Source organism: Apus apus, chromosome W (genome assembly GCF_020740795.1).
Source record: "Apus apus isolate bApuApu2 chromosome W, bApuApu2.pri.cur, whole genome shotgun sequence".
In the NCBI taxonomy this organism is placed as follows: domain Eukaryota; kingdom Metazoa; phylum Chordata; class Aves; order Apodiformes; family Apodidae; genus Apus; species Apus apus.
In genome coordinates, this window is record NC_067311.1 from 319,758 (window position 1) to 343,101 (window position 23,344).

Below are 23,344 nucleotides of genomic sequence, written 5' to 3' on the forward strand. Positions count from 1 at the left end.
GAAGTCCCTTCAGACCTGGTGTCCCATGATTCTTGCCGTGGTCAACACCCACTGAGGACTAGGGACATCAGGACTCTGGAATAAAACCCCATCCTCAGGAGCAATTGTAGGGGATGATGGGGCAATGGATGGTCTCTTGAGATCAACATCATGTTAGGTAGGATGCATACATAAAAAATACTGGTAATTTCCTTCACAACCTGGGGTGCTGTGTTAACAATGCCCAGGTCCTGCCCCTCTGCATGGTGTGATGGTACAACTGACCATCAAACAGATGATGTCTCCTCCCTAGGAGAAGCAACTGCAGAAGCACAGCAACCTTCCCAGAGAGAGCTCAGTAGTTCAATCAAATGACTGTTTGGATTCCCTCAAGTTCTGGAGTCTTCACATGCACTTTCTGTTCTGGCTATTCCTTCCTTCTAGAGTTGAAAGCACCTAGGCTTGATGTCCCCCATTCAATTCAGTACCACCTTGGTCTGGTGCCTTGATGCTCTGAAGCTTTTTCCAGTGTAACAAATGAAAACTGAAGAAGATGAAGTCACGTCTTCAATAGAAGGAGAAACCCATGAGCCATGGGGTTAACACCTAAAGCAAAGCTTGTTCTGTCAAGAGACTGAAGGATTTCACCTCCTTTTACATAGTCTGTGAAATTTTAATGCCTGAACTAGGCATTAATATTAATAAATATTATATTTTGTACCATATTAAAGAGGTGGGAATTGATGGCTGCACAAAACAGGGAGAACACAGGACAGAATGCACACTGATGACTAAAAAAACTCACTGACACATTGAGCAAAGGAGAGGAACAAAGGCAGCCCAGAATACGTTCCTGGAAATGAAACCTCTGCCTTGAGTGGCTCAGCTGGTGGGAACTCTTCTAAAGAATGAAACGTGGCCTCCCAAGTGTGGTCATTCTATGAACTCAAATGTCAGCTTCCAGTCACTAGCTGGCATTTGTAACAAATTTTCCCATTCTTTGGAAAGGAGCAGTTATCTGCTGGCTTAACTCCCCTTGAAATCCTGAGGTAACTGCCCTTGAAATCCTGAGGTAACCCCCCAGACTCCAGACACAATCCCACTTCTCTCAAGCTCCTCATCTTCAAAGTACAGATAGTTCACCAAGGGGAAAGAAGGCAGCCTGAGAACCTGGGAAAAAAAATAATATTAAAAAAAACCAACAACAAATCAAGAAAGAACGAGGCCAATTTTCACCTATCACTGATCTCTAAATTGCCTTTAATAAGCTTCTGCAATAAAAGAGGGAGCCTGGATTGTGGCTGCTGGTCTGCAAAGGAGACAGCTCTATCTCCACGTCGTGGCTTCTGCCTCCATCCCAGGAATATTAACTTCATTTATCTCCTCCCACGGACTGAAGGAGAAATAACCAGCTCTCCATTTCAGCACCTGCCCCTGTATCTTTCTGTTTATGCAGAAGTCTTCTAAAAGGCTAATTATTAAGCTTGGACCTTCCCTGCCTTTCACAGTCCATGGTGAAAAGCAGAGGCTTCAAACAATGTTAATTATATTGTTTGTCTCCAGGACTGGAAGGAGAAGATGAGTTTGATCTCCCATTTCCCACCAATTACTTGCTAAGAAAATGCAGGATGACTTTCCTCACACATAAGACCTACTGCTAAGGAACATGCTCACTCTGCATCCCATGGTGCTTCCCCGCAGGGAAAGGGAGCAGGAGAACCAGGGTGTACTACCAACCTGATAAGCCCCATTATGCAGATCAGGATAGTGGCTCTAAGTGCTGTTATTTTTAGAGGATGTTATTTGTGTTTGAACTGAGCAACCAGGCTCCAGATCTCAGAAGGTGCAACACCTCTTGAATGTTCCCTTCCTCGACAGAGGCTGAGATAAGCAACTCAGAAACAGTCCCTGGATTTATCTCTGCATACATGAGGTACTTTTCACCCCACCACTGAGCTGCAGGGAAGCCAGTGAGGACAAGGGCTGCTGCAATCTTCCTTTTTCCACATCAGAACCTTTTTGTGTTTCCTCAAGGTGCTCCAGCTGAAAGTGGCAATTTCTAGGAGGTTGGAGTAATGTCTCTGCAGGGCCTCTTCTATTCTAAAGCACTTTAGGATGTTAAGGCCAAAGGCAAGGATGGCTTGAAAATTAATTAGCAATTAACTGCAAAGCCAATCTATACATTCTCAGGATGAAACTCCACAGCTTGGCCCACTGTAATGATGGGCAGATCATGTAAATCCAGATGCAACAGATCCACGTCTCATGGAATCACAGAATGCTTTGGATTGGAAGGGACCTTAAAGACTATCTAGTTCCTCCACACGTTGTCCAAGCTGGCCAGGCACAAGCCAACTCCTCTCCAGAAGCCACTTCTCTGGACTGACTGTCCCCAAGCCAGATTGTCTTGGAAAACTGTCCTTTCAGCAGGCAACATGAGTTGATGTCACAAGCCGGTACCGGGGGGCTCCCGGCTGTCAGGTGCTTTTGTGACTGCCCCTCCTGATGTGGAGGGGTTTGTGAATGAGCCCGAGGGTCACACGCGGCGCTCGCCGCCTTTGATACCCCCGTGACCCACCTGTCCAGTCAGTGTCACTGTCCAGAGCCAATGAGCGTCCATGAGCCCCACGTTAGGGCAGTGGCTACCAGGGGCACAGGATGGCTTGTCGCCCATCCTTTCTGTCCCGGGCCACAGCTGTTGTTTTGGGTTCAGTTGTCCTTGAGAAGCAAGTCTGTTTTAGTCCCTTAGCTGGGGATAATCAGGAGAGGCCTTCTCTGGCTTAAAAGGCATTTTGTTTAGACTGATGTGGGGAAGAAAAGAACAGTTTCCCACAGTTGGTCTACACAGCTAGAGAGCTTCCAGCTCATGGATGTGAGCTTAGTGATGCCAAAAGCCACAGAACCTATTGTGCAGGCAAAGCAAGTGTGGGCAGGGCTGTTCCCACCCACCCAGACATGCCTAGAGTGTGTCATTAAGACACGTGGATTAAAGCCTTCTTCTTTATTTAGCAGATGAAACTCCTCAGAGCTGCCAGAGTTGCTGTGTAACTGTATCTTTAGTCTGATCTTAATATCATTTTGTTGAGCTTTTGAACAGCTTGCCCTGAAAACCTCAGAGAGTGAAGTGGGAAAACCTGAGGAACTGCGAGACTCCAAGGAAAGAGGGACAAGGACAGAGGGCACAAAGATTCACAAGGTCATTTCTATAGGTAGGAATCGTGTGCTGCTCATCATTGCTATGACACCAAGCTGAGGTGCAGCTGACCTGCCTGAGGGACAGGGTGTCATCCTGAGGGACTTGGACAAGCTTGAGAAGTGGGTCTGAGTGAACCACCCCCAACTCTCTCAGCCTGGCTCCAGAGCAGAGCTGCTCCAGCCCTCTCAGCATCTCTGTGGCCTCCTCTGGACTCTCTCCAGCAGCCCCATGTCCTTCCTGTGCTGGGGACCCCAGTCCTGGCCCCAGCCCTGCAGGGGGGTCTCAGCAGAGCAGAGCAGAGGGGACAATCCCCTCCCTGGCCCTGCTGGCCACGCTGCTGGGGATGCAGCCCAGGACACGGGGGGTTTCTGGGCTCCAGCGCACGGTGCCGGCTCATGGGGAGCTTCTCATCACCCAGCACCCCCAAGGCCTGCTCCTCAGGGCTGCTCCCAGCCCATTCTCCACCCAACCTGTAACTGTGCTTGGGATTGCTCTCACCCAGGTGCAAGACCTTGCACTTGGCCTTGTTGAACTTCATGGGGTTTGCACAAGCCCACCTCTCCACCCTCTCCAGGTCCCTCTGGATGGCCTCCCATCCCTCCAGTGTCTTGACCACACCACACAGCTTGGTGTCACCAGCAAACCTCCTGAGGTTGCATTCCACCCCACCCTCCATGTCGCTGACAAAGATGTCACACAGGACCCTTGGGGAACACCAGTCCTCACATGGAGAAGCAACATTCATCATGTGTTCACCAAACACAGATTATTTCCTTCCCTATTTGCACAGATTTCATCCCTGCAATATCTAAACACCCCTCAGCCATTTATGGATTTTAGCCTCACAAAACCTGTCAAGTTGGTAAATCTCTCCCATGGTTGGAGAGATTCTCAAGAGAGAACAGAGGGGTCTGCTCAGGATTATACACATGTATTGACCAGACTTAACAGGGGTTGAACTGATTTTCAGCAAGTTGGTTAATTCTTAACTAAAGTCCCAGAGATTGATCTTTGTAGCCTTTTCTCTAGACCCAGATGGAGGGACTAGAAAAAGAAGTTAACAAAAAAATCCAACAGAATGATCAGAGTTTGGTTACAGCTTAAATAAATAATGGATGGAGGAGTGAGAGGTGAGACTGCACCTTTGAGATAGGATGAAGAAAACCACCTCCTCAGCAAATTTTAATCCCTCCAAGCACTTGAACTGAAAAACTCATCAAGAAAACTCACCCAAATGTCCAGCACAAAGTGGGAACTGAAATTCAAACACACACCTATGAGAATCCACAACCTAATCCCTTCTCTGCTGCAACTGAGAGGAAAAATGATGTTGGGATGTTACGGATCTCAAGGGTATTTCTGGAATTGCCTGGACCAGGGCATTTGAATCAACGAGGGCTTGAGCACTTACTCTTAATCTGTCTTTGGGCAAAGCAACAGCTCCTTGCTTGATGATTTCCAGGACTCTCTCCACTGACAGCTCAGCTCCAGCTTGTTCCAGTCGGGAGCTGAAGAAGCTGATCACCTGGAAGGAAAAATCAGAACACATCAAGAAAGAGATCTTTGCACCAATTTACACCCCAAGCTGTCATCTCCTTGCCCTGGATCAACCTGTTGAAGGATAAACATGTCATTGCTTGCATCGCAGCCACGGGGCCTTCGTTAATGCCAAATGAGCTCAATGACCAGTAGCCTCCTACAGTCATTTTTAACAGAGAGATGATTTTTACAATTTAACACACACAGTTGAATTAATACATTTATATTTTCAAGCACTGAGCACTGATCTGTGCTTATATTGCTATAATTTGCTTCTATTTTCTATTTTTGAGGCCTTCCAGTCTCCTTTTTGGGCTAGCAATTCACTTTTGTTGTCAAGCATTGAAGTAAATTCCTGATAAGTTTGATGCCTCCTGGACAAAAGGCTTGAAGACAACTATTAAATATCTCCACACCTTTACAAGACTCTACATGACTTCCTGGGGGGGGTTGTAGCATTCAAAGCCACAGCAATCAAGATGAGGGGGGAAAAAAAGCCCACAAAGCTCCTCTTCTCCCCAAATTAACCATCCAAAGTGCCCCAGGCATCTTCTCCCCGCCACAGAATCCAGGTCCAAGGACCTGTATGATCCCTCTCACTGCTCTCCTCATCTTCCATGCATCTCCTCCAAGCTGCTTTTCACCATATTTCCTTCCCCACCCCCTTTTTCTGTGCCCCAGATGGTCCTTGTTAGCTAGAACATGCTTAGGTCAGCCTTTAACTTTTATCCCTCTCCAAGCTCAGGAGGTCACACCAGCAGCAGACATCCCACCAGCAGTTCTCCATGTGGGACATGAGAAAACCTCTACTTCTCTAGCTCCTTTCATCCCAAAAAAGCACACTTTGCAAACCCCATCCCTCATCCCAGAGGAACTCATTGGTCACGCAGGGGATCTGAAACCCCAAACAACTCAAGCAGGCTATGGGACAAAGTTTCAACACCAACTTCAGAGTCTATTGTCTGAGTCTGGTCACAAGATGATCAGTCACTTGGTAGAGCCCATGCACACTTAAGCACTTAGCAACCCCTTGGCTGGAGCCACACACAAGTTCTCCTATATCTCACAGGCTTCAGGCACACTCTCTTAGAACCATAGAATGGTTTGGGTTGGAAGTGACCTCTAAGATCATCCAGTTCCAAGCCCCCTGCATGGGCAGGGACACCTCCCACCAGACCAGGTTGCTCCAAGCCCCATCCCACCTGCCCTTCAACACTGCCAGGGATGGGGCAGCCACAGCTTCTCTGGGCAACCTGGGCCAGGGTCTCCCCACCCTCACAGCAAAGAATTTCCTCCTCATGTCTCAACTAAATCTCCCCTCCTCCATCACCCCTTGTCCTCTTGCTACAAGCCCTTGTCCCAAGTCCCTCCCCAGCTTTCCTGGAGTCCCTTCAGGCACTAGAAGGTGCTCTAAGGTCTCCCTGGAGCCTTCTCTTCTCCAGGCTGAACACCCCAACTCTCCCAGCCTGTCTCCAGAGCAGAGCTGCTCCAGCCCTCTCATCATCTCCGTGACCTCCTCTGGACTCTCTCCAGAAACTCCATGTCCTTCTTATATTGTGGGCTCCAGAAGTGGACACAGTTCTCCAGGTGGGGTCTCAAGAGCGCTGACTATAGAAGGGGGAGGATCACCTCCCTTGACCTGATGGCCACGCTTCTTTTGATGCAGCCCAGGACACACACACACTCTCTCCTCTGAAAAGTCCTAATGTCCACTTGAATCTGAATCACAACCTCCAACACATCGAGTACTCTTTTCTAATTCTTCCAAGTAGAAGGGGGGGGGGAAAGTGTTTCATCCTACAAGATCTCTGCAGAGCTCATTTTGTTCTTCAGTGAAACACAAGCTGGAGCCAAAAACCATTACCCTAATGATGCCTCCCAGCTCAGCTGCTGTTCAGGAAACAAAGACAGCTGATGGCTCCAGTACTTTGAGATTCAAATTGTACTTTGAGACACCAAATCTGGTGATTCCTCCCAAAAACCCTAGTCCTTGTCTTGAGCAGGTAGATTGGCTGGATGGCAGAGCAGTTTTCTCCAGAAACAGAGCCAGGTGACACTTGCTGGAAGTTGCTTTTTGGGGTTGTTGGGGTTTGTTTTTTTCATTTGGTCCTAATTTGTGTGAAACAACATAAGTGTGGAAATCAGGCCAGAGATAAAAAATCAGGTTTCACCTTCTGTCCTGTCCTTATGATTGTCTTTGTACTTGAAAACAGGGGAGAACTTCACTGCCTGTGGCAGATGTTGCAGGTAGGTTTTACATTCTTACACATAAGGACCCACTGTGGACTTGTGATCTCTGATCCTTGAAAAAAACCCCAACAGGAGTAGGAAGATGTTCTGAGTTCATGAGCACAGGAGCTGGAGGGAGGAAGGAAAAATTCCAGAAGAAAGTGGCAAGAAACTGCTTGTGCAACAAGTGTGAGGAGCTCGGCCCTGGTTTTGGCACAGAGTCTGGGACAAATTGCTGGTGGAGGATCCACAGCTCAGAGAGGAACAAGAAAGTTGCCCACAAACTTTGAAAACCCAAAACCACCAAACACAACAAAACATCTTCCTGCATTTCAACACTCTTCTGTTGTCAGGAAGGGCTGGTGAAACCCATCCCCACTGAGGGCAGGCTCACGCAGAGAATCCAACCCACCAGTGCTTGCTTTGGTAGCTCAAGTTCTGCTCAACCACAACAAAACCAAAATGGAATATTCAGCTTTTCATCCAAAGGATAAAACATAATGCATAATGCATCAAAAAACCCTATGAATGAGGCTCAAAGATGCTACTTGAATTCTGGTGTTTCCCATTTTGGAAAGTCAAAGCCTCCCACCTTACCATGTTGTAAAAATACTTTTATGTGTCTTGTGGTGAAGGTAATAATCTTGGCTGAGCTGTATTTCACCAAGAACAAAAGTGTGAGAGACTTCCAAAATGTTCAGGCTCTGTCAGCGTTTCACAGAGCTTGCAATGGCTATTTTTGGTACCTTGTTGAAGACTGAGATGAAAAATATCTACTTGAATAATAATACTTCTCTCTAAGCCTTCCTACTTCAGACAGAGGAGAACTGGAGTAGTTCTTGATAGAAACCCTGATAGAACAGTACCCCAGTGAGATACTTGGGTACCCAATGAGGGGAAAAGGGGGGTGGGGTGGAGCCCTCAACACAGAAAAGACATGGAGATGTTGGAGAAAGTCCAGAGGAGGCCACGGAGATGATGAGAGGGCTGGAGCAGCTCTGCTCTGGAGACAGGCTGGGAGAGTTGGGGTGTTCAGCCTGGAGAAGAGAAGGCTCCAGGGAGACCTTAGAGCACCTTCTAGTGCCTGAAGGGGCTCCAGGAAAGCTGGGGAGGGACTTGGGACAAGGGCAGGGAGTGAGAGGATAAGGGGGAATGGATTAAAACTGGAAGAGGGGGGATTTAAATTGGGTATTAGGAAGAAATTCTTTGCTGTGAGGGTGGGGAGACCCTGGCCCAGGTTGCCCAGAGAAGCTGTGGAGGCATCATCATCCTTGGAAGTGCTGAAGGGCAGGTTGGATGGGGCTTGGAGCAACCTGGGCTGGTGGGAGGTGTCCCTGCCCATGCAGGGGGGTTGGAACTAGATGATCTTGAAGGTCCCTTCCAACCCAAACCAGTGTGGGATTCTATTAAATTTGAAGCATTGAAGTTATTTAGATTCACCTTGAGACCAGGAGCATGTTCAAAGACCTTTTCATGATATTCTGCTCTTCACACCTCCACGCTCCTAGGAAAGCAAGTGGGCAGGAGGGGGGAGAAGAAAAAAAAAAGACCAAAGGAAATAAATCAGAGCATTTAGTCTGGCTCCAGTTATCTGCAGGATCAAGGTTTTTCTAGGAGTATTTTAAGGAAAAGCAGGAAATATTAATTCTTCTGCCCAGTGCAATTCCTGCAGCTCTTGCAAGAGGAACTGCTGTGCCAGAGCCAAGTCAACTTTTAAAACCTAGCAGGGAAATGTCTTTGGAGAACAGAATTCCTAGCAGGAAATCGCATCAATAGGATCCTTTGCATCACTAAACCATTGCTGACCTGCTGGTGGCTATCAGATCATTTTGGAAACCAAAATCTAGCAGCTCCTAGTTAAGGCTGTTCAACCACAAGATAATGTATCACTAGGTCATAGGAAACACAGAAGTAATGAAAGCCAAGGAGCTCTCTCAGCAGCCATGAACCAAACTCATCTTTAGGAGCTGCTAATGAAGAGCCTCCACCAAATCCCTGACACGTCTGAGGTTGCTGACCAAATTAGAGACCACCTCTGAAACAAAGGCATGTAGATAGTTCCCAGCTGAAACATTCCTGCAGGAGGCCAGGCCAGGCACCATAGAATTCCTCTTTGTTCACCATCCAGAGGAAGACTCTCCCATTAAGATGCACAATATCCTATTAAGATGACTTTTTGAAATGAAAAGTAAATTAATGGGAAACAGAAGGTATTTTGATTTCAGGTCCTTTGGTACAGCATTAACTGCTCCCATATGTTCCCAATCAGCTGGTAAATGGGGATTTTTAGCTTTTTTCCTAAAAACCCAAAGGCAGATAAGGAGTTATCAAGAAAAAAGGGTCTATACACTGAGATCCCTTAAATATTCACCCATTTTTTGCCTCCCTGATGAATTACACAGACATGACGTGTTATCTCCAGAGTCAATTGGTCCAAATCCTGAGGTAAAGCCCAGAGGTGCTGTGACCAAGTCTATACCACAGATATCCTGGGCAACTCCCACTCTGGTGGAGCTGCAGAGCCACCCTCATATTCAGGGGTGCCTAGAGACATTTTCTTTTCTGTCCTCCTCAGTGTGATCCTGCCAAATGTCTGCTATCCAGAGGTCTCCAATGCTGAAGTCCCTGGAAACCTACCACAGTGCTTTGTTATTGTTAAACATTAGAAAGTCTTTCCTTATGGCCTGAGAATCCACAAGTATGTGAAAAAGCTTTTTCCTTTTCCCTCCACAGCAAAGGGTTTATTTGAAAAATATCACATCACCTTGAGTTTTCCTTTGGTTAATCAGCACCTGTTCTACATGTTCTCAGAGGTCCAGTTTCTTATCTGCTCTTGTTTTCCCTAGAATCTCCTCCATGGCACTGGCTGGAGATGAGCCAGTGTGTGCCCAGGTGGCCCAGAAGGCCACCAGCATCCTGGCTTGTGTCAGCACTGGGGTGGCCAGCAGGAGCAGGGCAGGGATGGTCCCCCTGTGCTGGGCCCTGGGGAGGGGGCACCTGGAATCCTGGGGTCAGGTCTGGGCCTCTCAGTTCAAAGTCCCCTCAGGGCCTTTGGACAAGGGCAGAGAGTGAGAGGACAAGGGGAAATGGATTAAAACTGGAAGAGGGGGGATTTAGGTTGGACATTACGAGGAAATTCTTTGCTGTGAGGGTGGTGAGACCCTGGCCCAGGTTGCCCAGAGAAGCTGTGGCTGCCCCATCCCTGGCAGTGTTGAAGGGCAGGTTGGATGGGGCTTGGAGCAACCTGGGCTGGTGGGAGGTGTCCCTGCCCATGCAGGGGGCTTGGAACTGGATGGTCTTTAAGGTCCCTTCCAACCCAAGCCAGTCTATGATTCTAGGAAATAAGAATGTAAGAGCAGGTCAAGAGATCTTCCCTGTGAATTTATCCTCCCAGCTTTCAGCAACATCCAGTTTAGGAATTGATTGGGTCAGATCATTAAAGATGTCTTTCCCCACAATATCCTGACTCTTGTTTGAACACATCTACATTTCAGACATTCACAACATCCCGTGGCCATTTGGATGGAGCTCCCACCTCCATCATCAGACAGAAAAGCCTGAGCAAAGCTTGGGAGCCAGAAACTCATTTGGGGTCTTCTCAGATATTTCCCACATGGTCCCAGATGTTTTCCCACCACGTGAACATTAATACAATTTGCCCCTTTTTCAAGGCATAGGAAGAGAAATTGAAACATTTTGTGGCACAGAGGACAAAGGTTCAGTTTGGGATGGTAGAGCTGCTGATACCATGTATGAACTGGAGGATGTGACTGAGGAGTCAGCTGAATCTCATCTTTTATTCAGCTCTGACAGCTCTCACCACTTGCCAGCTGGTGACAGGTACATTTAGAAGAAGAAATGAACCTTTTTTTTTTTTGACATCCTCGCTTCTCTAACAAAGGAGCTATTTAAAATTCAACGTGGAAGGCTTTAAATAGTTTCTGAAGGCAACTGGCATTATGCTGCAACCTAATATTAAATACTTTTGGGGAGGAATGGTTTAAATTGTTGAGGAAAACCTATGCTGAACTGTTCCAAAAGGAAGGACATGCTGCTATCTCTGGGGGAGGCACAGGGCTGACACCCAGAAGGATGTGGCCACCAGTAGTTTTCCTGGATCTGGACAAGCAACCAGAGAAGGTCCCTATCTCAGGCAGGAATGAAGATGACTTCGCTTCACTGCACCACAACCTCTCTTGACACAACCTGAAGAAAACTTAGCCCAACCAGCCAGGTAGTGTCATGCTGGCTCTGTGATCTGTAGCTGCCAAAAGCTGGGACAGTTTGGAGCTCTGAATCCTGTTATTTTCTAGCAGGAATCATGACTCAGGTTCTCACTGTGAACATTAAAGCCTCTATCAGATGCAACAGTAATTAAATTAACAACTGTTTTCCAAAGTCAAACTCCATGGAGAGCAACATCTCTTAACAGTGGCTGATCCACCTCTATTTCCATCTGTTTTCTTGTAAAATGTCTCCTTACCCAAAGGGATTGTTGTGCAGAGATTCTGCAGGTGAAAGCAAAACACATTAAGACACAGCCCTCGGAACAAGGCAGCTGAATCTTTGCTCTTAGGTTTTTTTTCTTTAAAATCCCCCATATTTATCATTAGGCTGGTGGAGGGAGCAAGAGTCAAACAGAATCATGGAATGGTTTGGGTTGGAATCCACCCTAAAGATCATCCAGTTCCAACCCCCCTGCACAGGCAGGGACACCTCCCACCAGCCCAGGTTGCTCCAAGCCCCATCCAACCTGCCCTTCAACACTGCCAGGGATGGGGCAGCCACAGCTTCTCTGGGCAACCTGGGCCAGGGTCTCACCACCCTCACAGCAAAGAATTTCCTCCTCATGTCTCACCTCAATCTCCCCTCTTCCAGTTTTAATCCCTTCCCCCTCATCCCATCCCTCCCTGCCCTTGTCCCAAGTCCCTCCCCAGCTTTCCTGGAGCCCCTTCAGGCACTGGAAGGTGCTCTAAGGTCTCCCTGGAGCCTTCTCTTCTCCAGGCTGAACACCCCAACTCTCCCAGCCTGGCTCCAGAGCAGAGCTGCTCCAGCCCTCCCATCATCTCTGTGGCCTCCTCTGGACTCTCTCCAGCAGCTTTATGTCCTTCCTGTGTTGGGGACCCCAGCCCTGGCCCCAGCCCTGCAGGGGGGTCTCAGCAGAGCAGAGCAGAGGGGACAATCCCCTCCCTGGCCCTGCTGGCCACGCTGCTGGGGATGCAGCCCAGGACATGGGGGGTTTCTGGGCTCCAGGGCACGGTGCTGGCTCATGGGGAGCTTCTTGGACACCATCACCCCCAAGTCCTTCTCCTCCTGTATGTTTTTGATCCATTCTCCACTCAGCCTGTATTTGTGCTTTGATAAACAAATTGGTTGATGATGAAAATCTTTTTGTCCCCTACAGAACAGGTTTCTAACACGGGGCAGTTCAGAGAAACCAACAAAGTCCTTCCTTAGTGGAGTAAAAACTGGGTAACAATGTTGAGAATTCCTCACCAGATGCATCCCAAAATCCCCCTGGCTCTGCCAAGCTGAAGATGCTGCCCAGAAGTCACAGTGGAGGCTCAGGAAATCACCCTTTAACACCTAAACTCAGAATTGTAAGCCTGTAGAAACTCAACTGATAGAGATGATGACTATTTTCCACCTCTCCAAAGGATAAAGAGTTCCAATCACAACTCCTAAGAGTCCTTCGAAGAATGTCTCACTCACCAGATCTATATTTTGCATGATGTCCTGGAAGGAAGGATGAGTCTGAAACTGCTCAAACAGATCCCGCTTGTAGAGCAGCGCGTAGACCAGGTTGGGGTTGTGGTGAAGAGAGTTGGCCAAGCAGGAGTTGATGATCTCCAACATCATGCGGATGACTTCCTCAATCACATTCAGGTCTTGTGCCTTTAAGAGAGAAATCAAACATGTGTGCCCTTCTCTGTCCTAAAATATATGAGGTAATAAGGAAAGCACACAGGTAATGATTACTAATGGAGCTATTAGCTGGTTGACATCTCAAGCATGTCTGGATCTGGGAAGAGAGGTGTTTTCTCCCGTAAGAACCAACATTTCCCCCAAAATTCCAAGCAATCAGCCACATAGCTTGATTCTCTCAACAAGAACCATCTTCTTGAGCCAGAAAGCACTAACAGATTGTAATCAGCCACATTCATTAAGGGTTGAAATCAATTTTTTGACCCTTCTTCCACCAAGTAAAAGCACTTCAGGACAGATTTAAATACATTTTCTGTGAAGTCCCTGCTTGGGAAGAAGGGATGGAGAGAGGAAAAAAAATATCAGGAAAATTAAAAGCTGCTGGTAAAAAAGAAGAGCAAAGACAGGAGAAGAAAAACTGACTGGGATCAAAACCCATCACAGCTTCCAACATCTGCCACCATTCTCCAGACCTTGACCTTGGCTTTTTTCCATTTGTATTTTTTTTTTTGGCATTGAATAATACTTGTCATAAATGCAAAATGAAAAAAAGAAACCTCCTCTTGTAGTGTGCTAAGCCTTAATGCTCAAGATAAACCTGTGGAGCTTTCCAGCTTGTCAGTGCCTTTGACAAAACACTCCTGAGGATTTTGAAACTCCAGCCCTGCCAGCATTCTGGATTCCTCTCCTTGGGCTGCATGTCAGGACATGCCTGATAGGGATGTTCAGCCTGGAGAGCTGCCTGTCCTCCCTTGGGATAGGGAAAAAAAGGCAAATCACTGAATCATGGAATGGTTTGGGTTGGAAGGGACCTTAAAGATGATCCAGTTCCAACCCCCTACATGGGCAGGGACACCTCCCACCAGACCAGGCTGCACAAGCCCCATCCAACCTGCCCTTCAACACTTCCAGGGATGGGGCAGCCACAGCTGGGCCAGGGTCTCACCACCCTCACCTCACCCTCAGTTCAAAGCAGCAAAATAATCTCTGACTTTCCACTTCCCCAGCTGGCTCTGAGTGACCCTACAAGGTCATTTGCTCCTTTGGCCAGTCCAAGCCTCCTTTCCCAGCCAGGTAGGCTGGAGGAAGAGTCAGAGAAAGGTGCATCAAGCAGAGGGTATGGCACTTGTCATCATGTTTGTGTTCCTGCATTCACGTAAAATCCATAGAATCATCCTGGTTGGAAGGGACCTTGATCATTGTCACCGTTTGACTCAGTTTGACAACAATGCTCTCAATCCCCTCCCCCTCCCACCCAGGTAGGGAAAGAGAGAGAGAAAAAGAGAGAGACTTGGCTGGATTGAAAACTGAACCGTGCAGCTTTATTTAGAATACTAATATGTGATATGAGAGGATATATATATATATGTGATTATACAAAGGTGTGGTAGAAGCCTCTCGCCTCCCCCCACCCCCAGCAACTCCCCCAGCACTCCCCTCAGACGAGACAATCCCGAGGAATCCCGAAGCTGCTCCTGGAGAAAGGCAGAGAGTTACGAGGGTCAGGAGGGCTTGAGGTCGACGATGATGGGCAGGTGGTGTTTTCCCAGACGCCGGCCACGAACAAAAGAAAGTGTCTGGGCCGGCAGAGCAAAGGCACGACCTTGAGGGCCCAGCAATTACAAAAACATTCCAGTGTCTTATCAACCAAGCAGAACACACAGTTGCTAGTTGAAGAAAGCTCACTGAAATGAAAAAAAGAATCAGCAAAAGAAAAACTGGCTTCACCCTGGCTCAAACCAGGACGATCATCAAGTCCAACCATAACTTAAATTCCTCTACCATAACCTAATTTACCTGCTCAGTGCTTAAATCATGTTGCTAAGCACTTTTTCTGTATATAGGGACCACCCACCCTCTGACCTGAGGCTGAAGGCAACCACATGGATCAGGGAACAGAGGAACTGTGAGGGTGGAGGTTGCTCTTCTTCATTCTGAGCCCTTATCCATGATGCCTCATTGCAATTCTTCACCTGTAACATTTTCAGTGAGATCCACCCCCCCAGTTTAATCTGCAAACATAACAATTTCTAACTGCCAACAACTACTTCCTTCATGAGCAGATCTGACTTTAAAGGCAATTTTGTCAACAATGGGAAAACAAAAGGACACACTTAACACCTCTCAAAAAGTCAAACAGTGCTGGTTTGAGCCAGGATTAAGCCAATTTTTCTTTTCACTGATTTTTTTTCCTTCAGTAAGCTTTCTTGTAACTAGCAACTGTGTGTTCTGCTAGGCTGATAAGACAGTGGAATGTTTTTCTAACTACTGAGGTTTCAAGGTTACACCTTCACTCCGCCGGCTCAGACACTATGGGGAGATCTCTGACCCCCCCGTGGGAGGCTGAGTTAGACAGACAGCAAAACTAGCCAAAGATATTCCATTCCATATATCTACGTAGGCTCAGAGGAAGGACAGAGATCTTAGAGGACAGCTTCCTTCTTCTTCTCGCCGTGCTCTTCCGTCCATGGCCGGCGTCCGGGGAGGACTCTGCTCATCCATCACCGTCGACCCTTAGGCTGGAGCTCTCCTGACCCTCATAACTCTCTGCTTTCTCCAGCAGCAGCTCCGGGATTTCTCGGGACTCTTGCCAGTTCAGGGGAGTGCTGTGGGAGTTGCTGGGGGTGGGGGGAGGCGAGAGGCTTTTGCCCATATCTGAATATATCTGTATATAATTGTATATATTTTCTTGTGCGATTCATTAGTGTTTTAATTAAAGCTGTGTAGTTGAGTTTTCAATCCAGCCAAGTCTCTCTCCTTTTCTCTCTCTCCTTCCCTGACTGGGTGTGGGGGGGGAGGGGATCGAGAGCATTGTTGTCGGACCTGAGTCAAACGGTGACACCCATCATATTATTTTCAGCGCATTTATACACGCTAAGGAATATTTCAAATCATTCTGGTTTTCAACACTGAATAGTTACCAATTCCATGCCTGCCTGTAACTCAGCCATTAGAAACTCCAAGGTGATGGACTCTGGCTAGTGGAGACAAGTCTGTTCTCCAGGGAATTCCACCTTGAGAAGATGATTTTACAGCATCCAGTTATAATGATGCAAACTTCCCTTTCCTCTTTCCAGGGGAATTTCTACTTTCAAATAATTGACTTTCTTTTTAGATCCTTTAAGAGAAGCATATGTATCTTGTTTGTATTCACTTTGGGGAGCTTCCAAGACAGCTGTCTGAATTTCCTGCATTTTCAGCAGAAAATCAAGACCTTCAACAAAACAAACTGGCTCTGCCAAAGGAGTGGAAGAGAGGAAGGGCAAGAAGGAAGCACCCAAGAAAGCTGCTCTTACATTCAATGCACAAATGAACTTCAAATCCAAGCCTTTGGTGACATAAATCTTCTCTTCATCTATTTTATTGCCATATACTCTCTGGCTGGTTTATGTCAAACCCAGATAACTTTTGGTTGGATGGTTGAATTGTGGGAAAGTAGGTATTAAGTGAAAAATTGCAAGGCTCACATTGGATATCATCTCCAAAACTAAGCCCAGCATCTCTAATCACTGCTCAAAAATGAAAGCAGAACTATCACACCAGAGCAAAGTTTGTTGCCAGACACTTTGCTAAATAAACCTGCCATCCTGATCCTCACTGTTGTTGGATCCGAATAACCACGTCAGCTGGAAGGGCAGCTTTCAGTCATGTCTCACCATTTTGTCTGGTTTTCTCTAGTTTTGGCTAGAAAAGACCTCGAGGATCATCAAGTCCAACCACTGACCCAGAACTGCCACAGCCAATGTCTGATCACCCTTTCCATGGGAAGTGCTTCCTGATATCCAACCTAACCCTCCCCTGGAGCAGCTTCAGGCCAGGCCCTCTTGTCTTGTTATTAGATGCCTGGAAAAAGAGCCCAGTCCCCACCTGACTCCAACCTCCCTTCAGGGAGCTGTAGAGGGAGAAGGTCCCCCCCTGAGTCTCCTGTTCTCCAGGCTAAACAACCCCAGCTCCCTCAGCCTCTCCCTATAAGACTTTCCCTCTAGTCCTTTCTCCAGCCTTGTTGTTCTCCTCTGGACCTGCTTCAGCACCTCCAGATCCTTCTTGCAGTGAGGGGCCCAGAACTGGACACAGGACTGGAGGTGAGGCCTCACCAGGGCTGGGCACAGGGGGAGAATCACATCCCTGCTCCTCCTGGCCACACCATTCCTGATACAAGCCAGGATGCCATTGGCTTCCTGGGCCACCTGGGCACACTGCTGGCTCGTGTTCAACCAGGCATGATGTGCACAATGAAGTGTGCTCACAGGAGCTGGAGGACAGAGGTTGTGGATGTGCATTTAAACCATCCTGGGGGTAGGATCAGCTTGACCTGCTCTGGGTATTTGTGTGGTTCTCATCAGTCTGTCTCTCAACCATAATTCCTGCTGGCTTAATTAATTTTTGGCAATACTAACCCCTTTGCAGAGAATCTGCTCATCAAAACCTGAAGGTTGGGTCATGGGGAGCTTCCAGTTAAAACTGCTGATGGTTATAATTGCAGACCTGGGGGAACAGGAGACAAGTCCCTTTTTCTTTTAAACACACACAATATTTATTTTATGTCCCTGGATTTGAAAATTGGCTTTTTTAAAGTCTTATTATAGAATCATAGAATCCCAGACTGGTTTGGGTTGGAAGGGACCTTAAAGATCATCCAGTTCCAACCCCCCTGCATGGACAGGGACACCTCCCACCAGCCCAGGTTGCTCCAAGCCCCATCCAACCTGCCCTTCAACACTGCCAGGGATGGGGCAGCCACAGCTTCTCTGGGCAACCTGGGCCAGGGTCTCCCCACCCTCACAGCAAAGAATTTCCTCCTCATGTCTCACCTCAATCTCCCCTCTGCCAGTTTTAATTCGTTCCCCCTCATCCCATCCCTCCCTGCCCTTGTCCCAAGTCCCTCCCCAGCTTTCCTGGAGCCCCTTCAGGCACTGGAAGGTGCTCAGACTGAGGTCTGAGGCTTCACGAAGAAGTCAAATTTTCATGAGTTTTTTTGTTCCTCAGTTTTTATTATTAATAATATTTGGAAATGGCAGAAGTTAGAGGATGGGGAATATGTGGAAGCCACCTTCTCCAGCATTTGTTCCACCAGAGTGGGACCATTTGGGCTGAAATATTGAAATAATCTATGTGTAAGAAATGTTGGGGGGGAAATGGTGTTTTGGGACCCTCTAACAATTCTTCTGTGTTCATCCCATATGAGTCTGAGTCAGGTCTGGTTTCTTGAATGGTCCTGGCAAAATCCAACCTGTTTTATTTCTTCACCTTTGAAGGGTGGAGAGGGCAGCTCCCTTTCATTGGAGTGGATGTGTGTAGGCTGATGACTTTCAAAGTTGCCATGAAGGGCATGTGTGAGGTCTTGGCTTTAGATGCTCTTGCTTTGGGTCACTGGTTCTGCCCAAAGCAGCTACACAGGGAAATTCAAGGTGCTTTGCAGTTTGCTGGAGTTTTCCTGTAGTTCCCACCTGATTTTACCATCATGTCTTTGCTTCTTGGGTGAAGGAACCATCACTTTAGTGTTGGTGGGACAGGGGCCAGAATAACCTTGGGAACTCATTTGCTGGTGTGCATGAGGTGGAATGGTGCAGGGTTCTGATGTCCCCTGCCTGTTGTTAGAGGAAGTGGTGCCACCATGACTCCTTGAGGAAGCAGGACAGCTTTCCCCATCCTGATTAGTAACAGCAAGCTCTGGTGGCTGTTGGTGAAGAGTAGCTCTATCCTTGGAGATATTCAAAAGCCATCTGGATGTGTTCCAGAGCATCTGATTGTAGGTGGCTCTGCTTGAGCAGGAGGATTGGACCAGCTGAGCTTCAGAGGTTCCTTCCCACCTCAACTGGTCTGTGACTCTGAAGCTGGGTGTCTTCATGACTGGGATGTCAGCCTGCCCATTGGACCTTGGTGGGACTTGGAAGTTGTGAACAGTGGGAGAGGAGGACAGGACTGGAGTCCAAGCTGAGCCTACACGTTTTCTGCTCCTTGTTGTCCACAGCTTTGTGTCCCCAGGGCTGAAACTGTGTCACTCCTTGCCTTCATGGTGCACTTTTACAGTGGGTGAGGGGACTCTGTGTTACAGTGAGCTTGAGGTCACAGGGAAGTGGAAAAGTCCACACCTGGAGCTGGGCCACCTCCATGGTCCAGATAGCACCACGAGCCTTCTGGCAAGTAACCACCTTTCCTTCCCTCCTAGAATGGCAACAAGGAGACCTCCCTGGACATGCTGGGCACGGACATCTGGGCTGCCAACACCTTTGACTCCTTCAGGTAAGATGATTTAAAGCACTTGAAGAGGGAGGTGACTCTGCCCTCTCTTAGCTTTTGACCACTCATACCCAGGGTCTGGTGAGTACCAAGCTTGTGCTCGTGTCACTGCTTCTCCTCTTCCCCATCCCCAATTAACCCGTGGCACTAAGTACAATTAATCTAATTAAAGCATCCTACGTGCTGAGGAGATGCCCCTGGATGGGTCTGAAGTCCAACCAGCTGAAACCAGGAGGGTTATGGTTTAAACTGGCAGAGGGGAGATTGAGGTGAGACATGAGGAGGAAATTCTTTGCTGTGAGGGTGGTGAGACCCTGGCCCAGGTTGCCCAGAGAAGCTGTGGCTGCCCCATCCCTGGCAGTGTTGAAGGGCAGGTTGGATGGGGCTTGGAGCAACCTGGGCTGGTGGGAGGTGTTCCTGCCCATGCAGGGGGGTTGGACCTAGATGATCTTTAAGGTCCCTTCCAACCCAAACCATTCTATGATTCTATGATTTATAATCATCCAAGAGCTTCACAGGTAGGAGTTGAGGCAGCTCTGAGCTACTTGTCCAACATTTTGCTCTTCTATGAACTGGAGATGTGATTATGTGTTGGCTTTGAAGCTGCTGGAAAGAGCTCTTCATCCCCTGCTTCAATGTGGGGACAATGTTGGAATCTGCTTTCTGTCCAGTTTTATGCATCTCTCTCTGTGCCTGGAGCACTGCAAGAGTCTCCAGGGGTTGAGCTCCCACCTGGGACTTGTTCCAGGCTGCTGGAGCCATCAGGTTGTAGAGGGCCAGAGAGAACATCTCCATTGCATGGACCAGACCTACCTGTTGTGATACCCCCTTGATCCAGAGAAGAAATCTAGTTAGCAAGGTGTGGGCTCCATTGTGCTGCATCATACATCAAAATGGTGGGTTTAGAGCAAGGAACAGGAGGAGCTCAGCATCTCCAAAAACATCTAAGAAATCAATAGAAATGTGATGCAGAACCTTGAAGGTTGGAGGCCTACATCCATGTGCTCTGTGGCAAGGAACGGTGCCTCCAGAAGTACCAGTTTTCCTCATCTGCAGGCTCTGCTGTGCCCTCTGCTCTTCAGCTGGCTGGTGTTTAATTAGTTGTGGACTTTCTTTCTTTGTTTTGCCCTGTTGTTTTTTTTTCTCTCCTAGTGGGGCGACGTGGGACTTGCAGCCTGAAAAATTAGATTTCACCCAATTTCACAGGAAGCTGAGAAACACCTCCAAACACCCACTGCCTCACATAGACAGAGAAGGGTGAGTGTCATCAGCCTGGTACCCTGCTCTCCAGCAAGGTCTCTAACTTCTCCCTGGCAGAGGGAATGCTAGATTGGAGGCATGGTTCATGTGGAAGACATGGGGAAGAGGTGCTGGAACAGCAGTTGTGTCCAGTTCTGGAGCCCTCAGCACAGGAAGGACATGGAGCTGTTGGAGAGGAGGCCACGGAGATGCTGAGAGGGCTGGAGCAGCTCTGCTCTGGAGAAAGGCTGGGAGAGTTGGGGTGTTCAGCCTGGAGAAGAGAAGGCTCCAGGGAGACCTTAGAGCACCTTCCAGTGCCTGAAGGGGCTCCAGGAAAGCTGGGGAGGGACTTGGGACAAGGGCAGGGAGGGATGGGATGAGGAGGATGGATTAAAACTGGAAGAGGGAAGATTGAGGTGAGACATGAGGAGGAAATTCTTTGCTGTGAGGGTGGGGAGACCCTGGCCCAGGTTGCCCAGGGAAGCTGTGGCTGCCCCACCCCTGGCAGTGTTGAAGGGCAGGTTGGATGGGGCTTGGAGCAACCTGGGCTGGTGGGAGGTGTCCCTGACCATGCAAGGGGTTGGAACTGGATGATCTTTAAGGTCCCTTCCAACCCAAACCAGTCTGGGATCCTATGACCTTTAGTGGTGAGATTGGGCAATGCTGGGTTAACATTTGGACTTGATGATCTTAAAGGTAATTTCCAACCAATTCCATGAATCTACCTTTAGCTTAATCATCTCCTCTTTTGAAGACACTCATTCAAGTGGATCATTTTTAAGGACACTCATTTAACTCCTCAACGATGAAAGAAGAATCTCTTTTTGAAGAAGATGTTTTTTCAAGATATTTGTCCAAAATAGATCTTCTCCTTCAACCACAAGCACATTTTTAAAGACACAATAATGCCAAGGCCAACTGCAAATAACTTCATACTAATAAAAAAGAAGTTTGAGTGGGCTGATCTTCACCAACATCTTCATCACAGAATTTCAGGGTAGGTTGTTCTTCCTGTTTAAGGACAATTTCAGCAGCATTTTTCTCAGGAAAGTGTCCAATTCATTTCAAGGGAAGACCTGGTGAAGAATTCAGACAGACCTGCAGAATTTGGCCACCACTCAGCACAAAAGCTTGTTTTAGATTTGGGTTAGCTTGGTTATTTCAGTCTGTTCTGAAATAGCTATTTTGTTAATACTACAAAAATAGGGGGATTAGGTAGGAGGAATATTCTTTAAACTAAAATATAATTCATCTGAAGGAGGAGATGAGCAAGATGTAGAAAATGTATTTATAGGCCTCTGGCTCAATCCTGGAGTGGAAACAGGCACAGCCAAGAATAACCTGATATTGCAAATGTCACTTCTGCTCATGAGCCATCCATTCAGAGCAATCAAAATGCAGGTAATTTAGTGCAAAACCAGGCAATTCTCCTATTTGAATCATGGAATGGGTTGGGTTGGAAGAGGCCTTAAAGATCATATAAAACCAACCCCCCCCCCAGATGATCTTTAGAACCTGGATGAGGGGACACAATGTACCTTCAGCAAATTTGGTGATGATACAAAGTTCTCCATGGGACAACAATATGCCCTGGTGGCCAAGAAGGCCAATGGTATCTTGGGGTGCATTAGGAGGAGTGTGTCCAGCAGATCGAGGGAGGTTCTCCTTCCCTTCTACTTGGCCCTGGTGAGACCTCACCTGGAGAGTTGTGTCCGGTTCTGGGCTCCCCAGTTCAGGAAGGACAAGGAACTATTGGAGAGTCCAGCACAGGTCATGAAGATGATGAGGGGACTGGGGCATCTGTCCCATGAGGAAAGGCTGAGAGAGCTGGGGCTGTTCAGCCTGGAGGAGACTGAGGGGGGATCTCATCAATGTTTATAAATATCTCCAGGGGGTGTCAGGAGGATGGGGTCAGACTCTTCTCAGTGTCCAGTGACAGAACAAGGGGCAATGGGCACAAACAGGAGGTTTAACCTGAATATGAGAAAATACTTTACTCTGAGGGTAACAGAGCCCTGGGACAGGCTGCCCAGGGAGGTTGTGGAGTTTCCATCCCTGGAGACATTCCAAACCCACCTGGATGTGTTCCTGTGGGATCTGATCTAGGGGATCCTGCTCTAGCAGAGGGTTGGACTAGATGATCTTCAGAGGTCCCTTCCAACCCTGACCACTCTGATTCTGTGCAACTTCACTTTCTAGAATCCACATACCAAACAAAACCTATTACAATGTTCTTTTGCTTTACCATATTTTATCTTCATGAAGCAACATTGTATAACACCATTTTATCACAGTAGACAACCAAAGGATCTAAATTTCACCCAAATCCAGGTTTTTTTAACCTACTAACAATGCAGGGCTGATACAATCCAAAAATCTTACCAAGATACTTAATGACATGAAAAAAATGGAAGAAAATCTAGGGAAAAAAAAGAGCATGGAAGAGATGCAGGCAGTGCTTGGGGTGAAAAGCTGGTGGCTCCTGAGTTTTGAAGCAATATGATGAGAAGAGAACCTGCCTCATTGTGCTTGTTTCCCCTCCAATGTTTGCCAAATAGGGACAGATCTCAATTAGGAATCTTGATTTAATTTGGCTACAAATTTCCCATCCTGCCAGTGAGGTGTTCAATGCTACAGCTGAACAACTACACATTTGGGATGTTCACAGCAGTGACTACCAAGTAGTATTTTAACAGCCTACCAGCTTAATGAAGTGTGATTGTATCACACTAACTCTATTATGGTTTATTTAGGGGTTAATTTCATTTCTGCATCATTACTCAAGTGATCAGATGAGCACAGGGAAGACTTCTCAGTTCTTCAGGATGACACACACTGATAGGAAAACCGGCTGGTGGCAGAGTTCTGCATTAAACCAGTTCTTTAGAGAATTAAAAAATCAGAGCTGCAGTGAATCTAATGTAATATTAGACGTATAAGCAGAGAACATATTGTAGGACCCCAAACCATCACATTTATTTACTGTTCAAATAGCAT

The 23,344-nt window shown here is 47.5% G+C and overlaps 1 protein-coding gene across 1 annotated transcript in view; it reads right to left on the minus strand.

The window, feature by feature from the left end:
* Window positions 1-23,344, minus strand: part of DYM (dymeclin) — a 196,695-nt gene that overhangs the window by 24,455 nt on the left and 148,896 nt on the right. Inside the window, exons 15-16 of the mRNA XM_051641698.1 lie at window positions 12,656-12,838; window positions 4,587-4,700 (exon numbers count right to left, since the gene is read on the minus strand). Coding sequence (XP_051497658.1) covers window positions 4,587-4,700; window positions 12,656-12,838 — 297 coding nt within the window. The remainder of the gene's footprint in view (window positions 1-4,586; window positions 4,701-12,655; window positions 12,839-23,344) is intronic.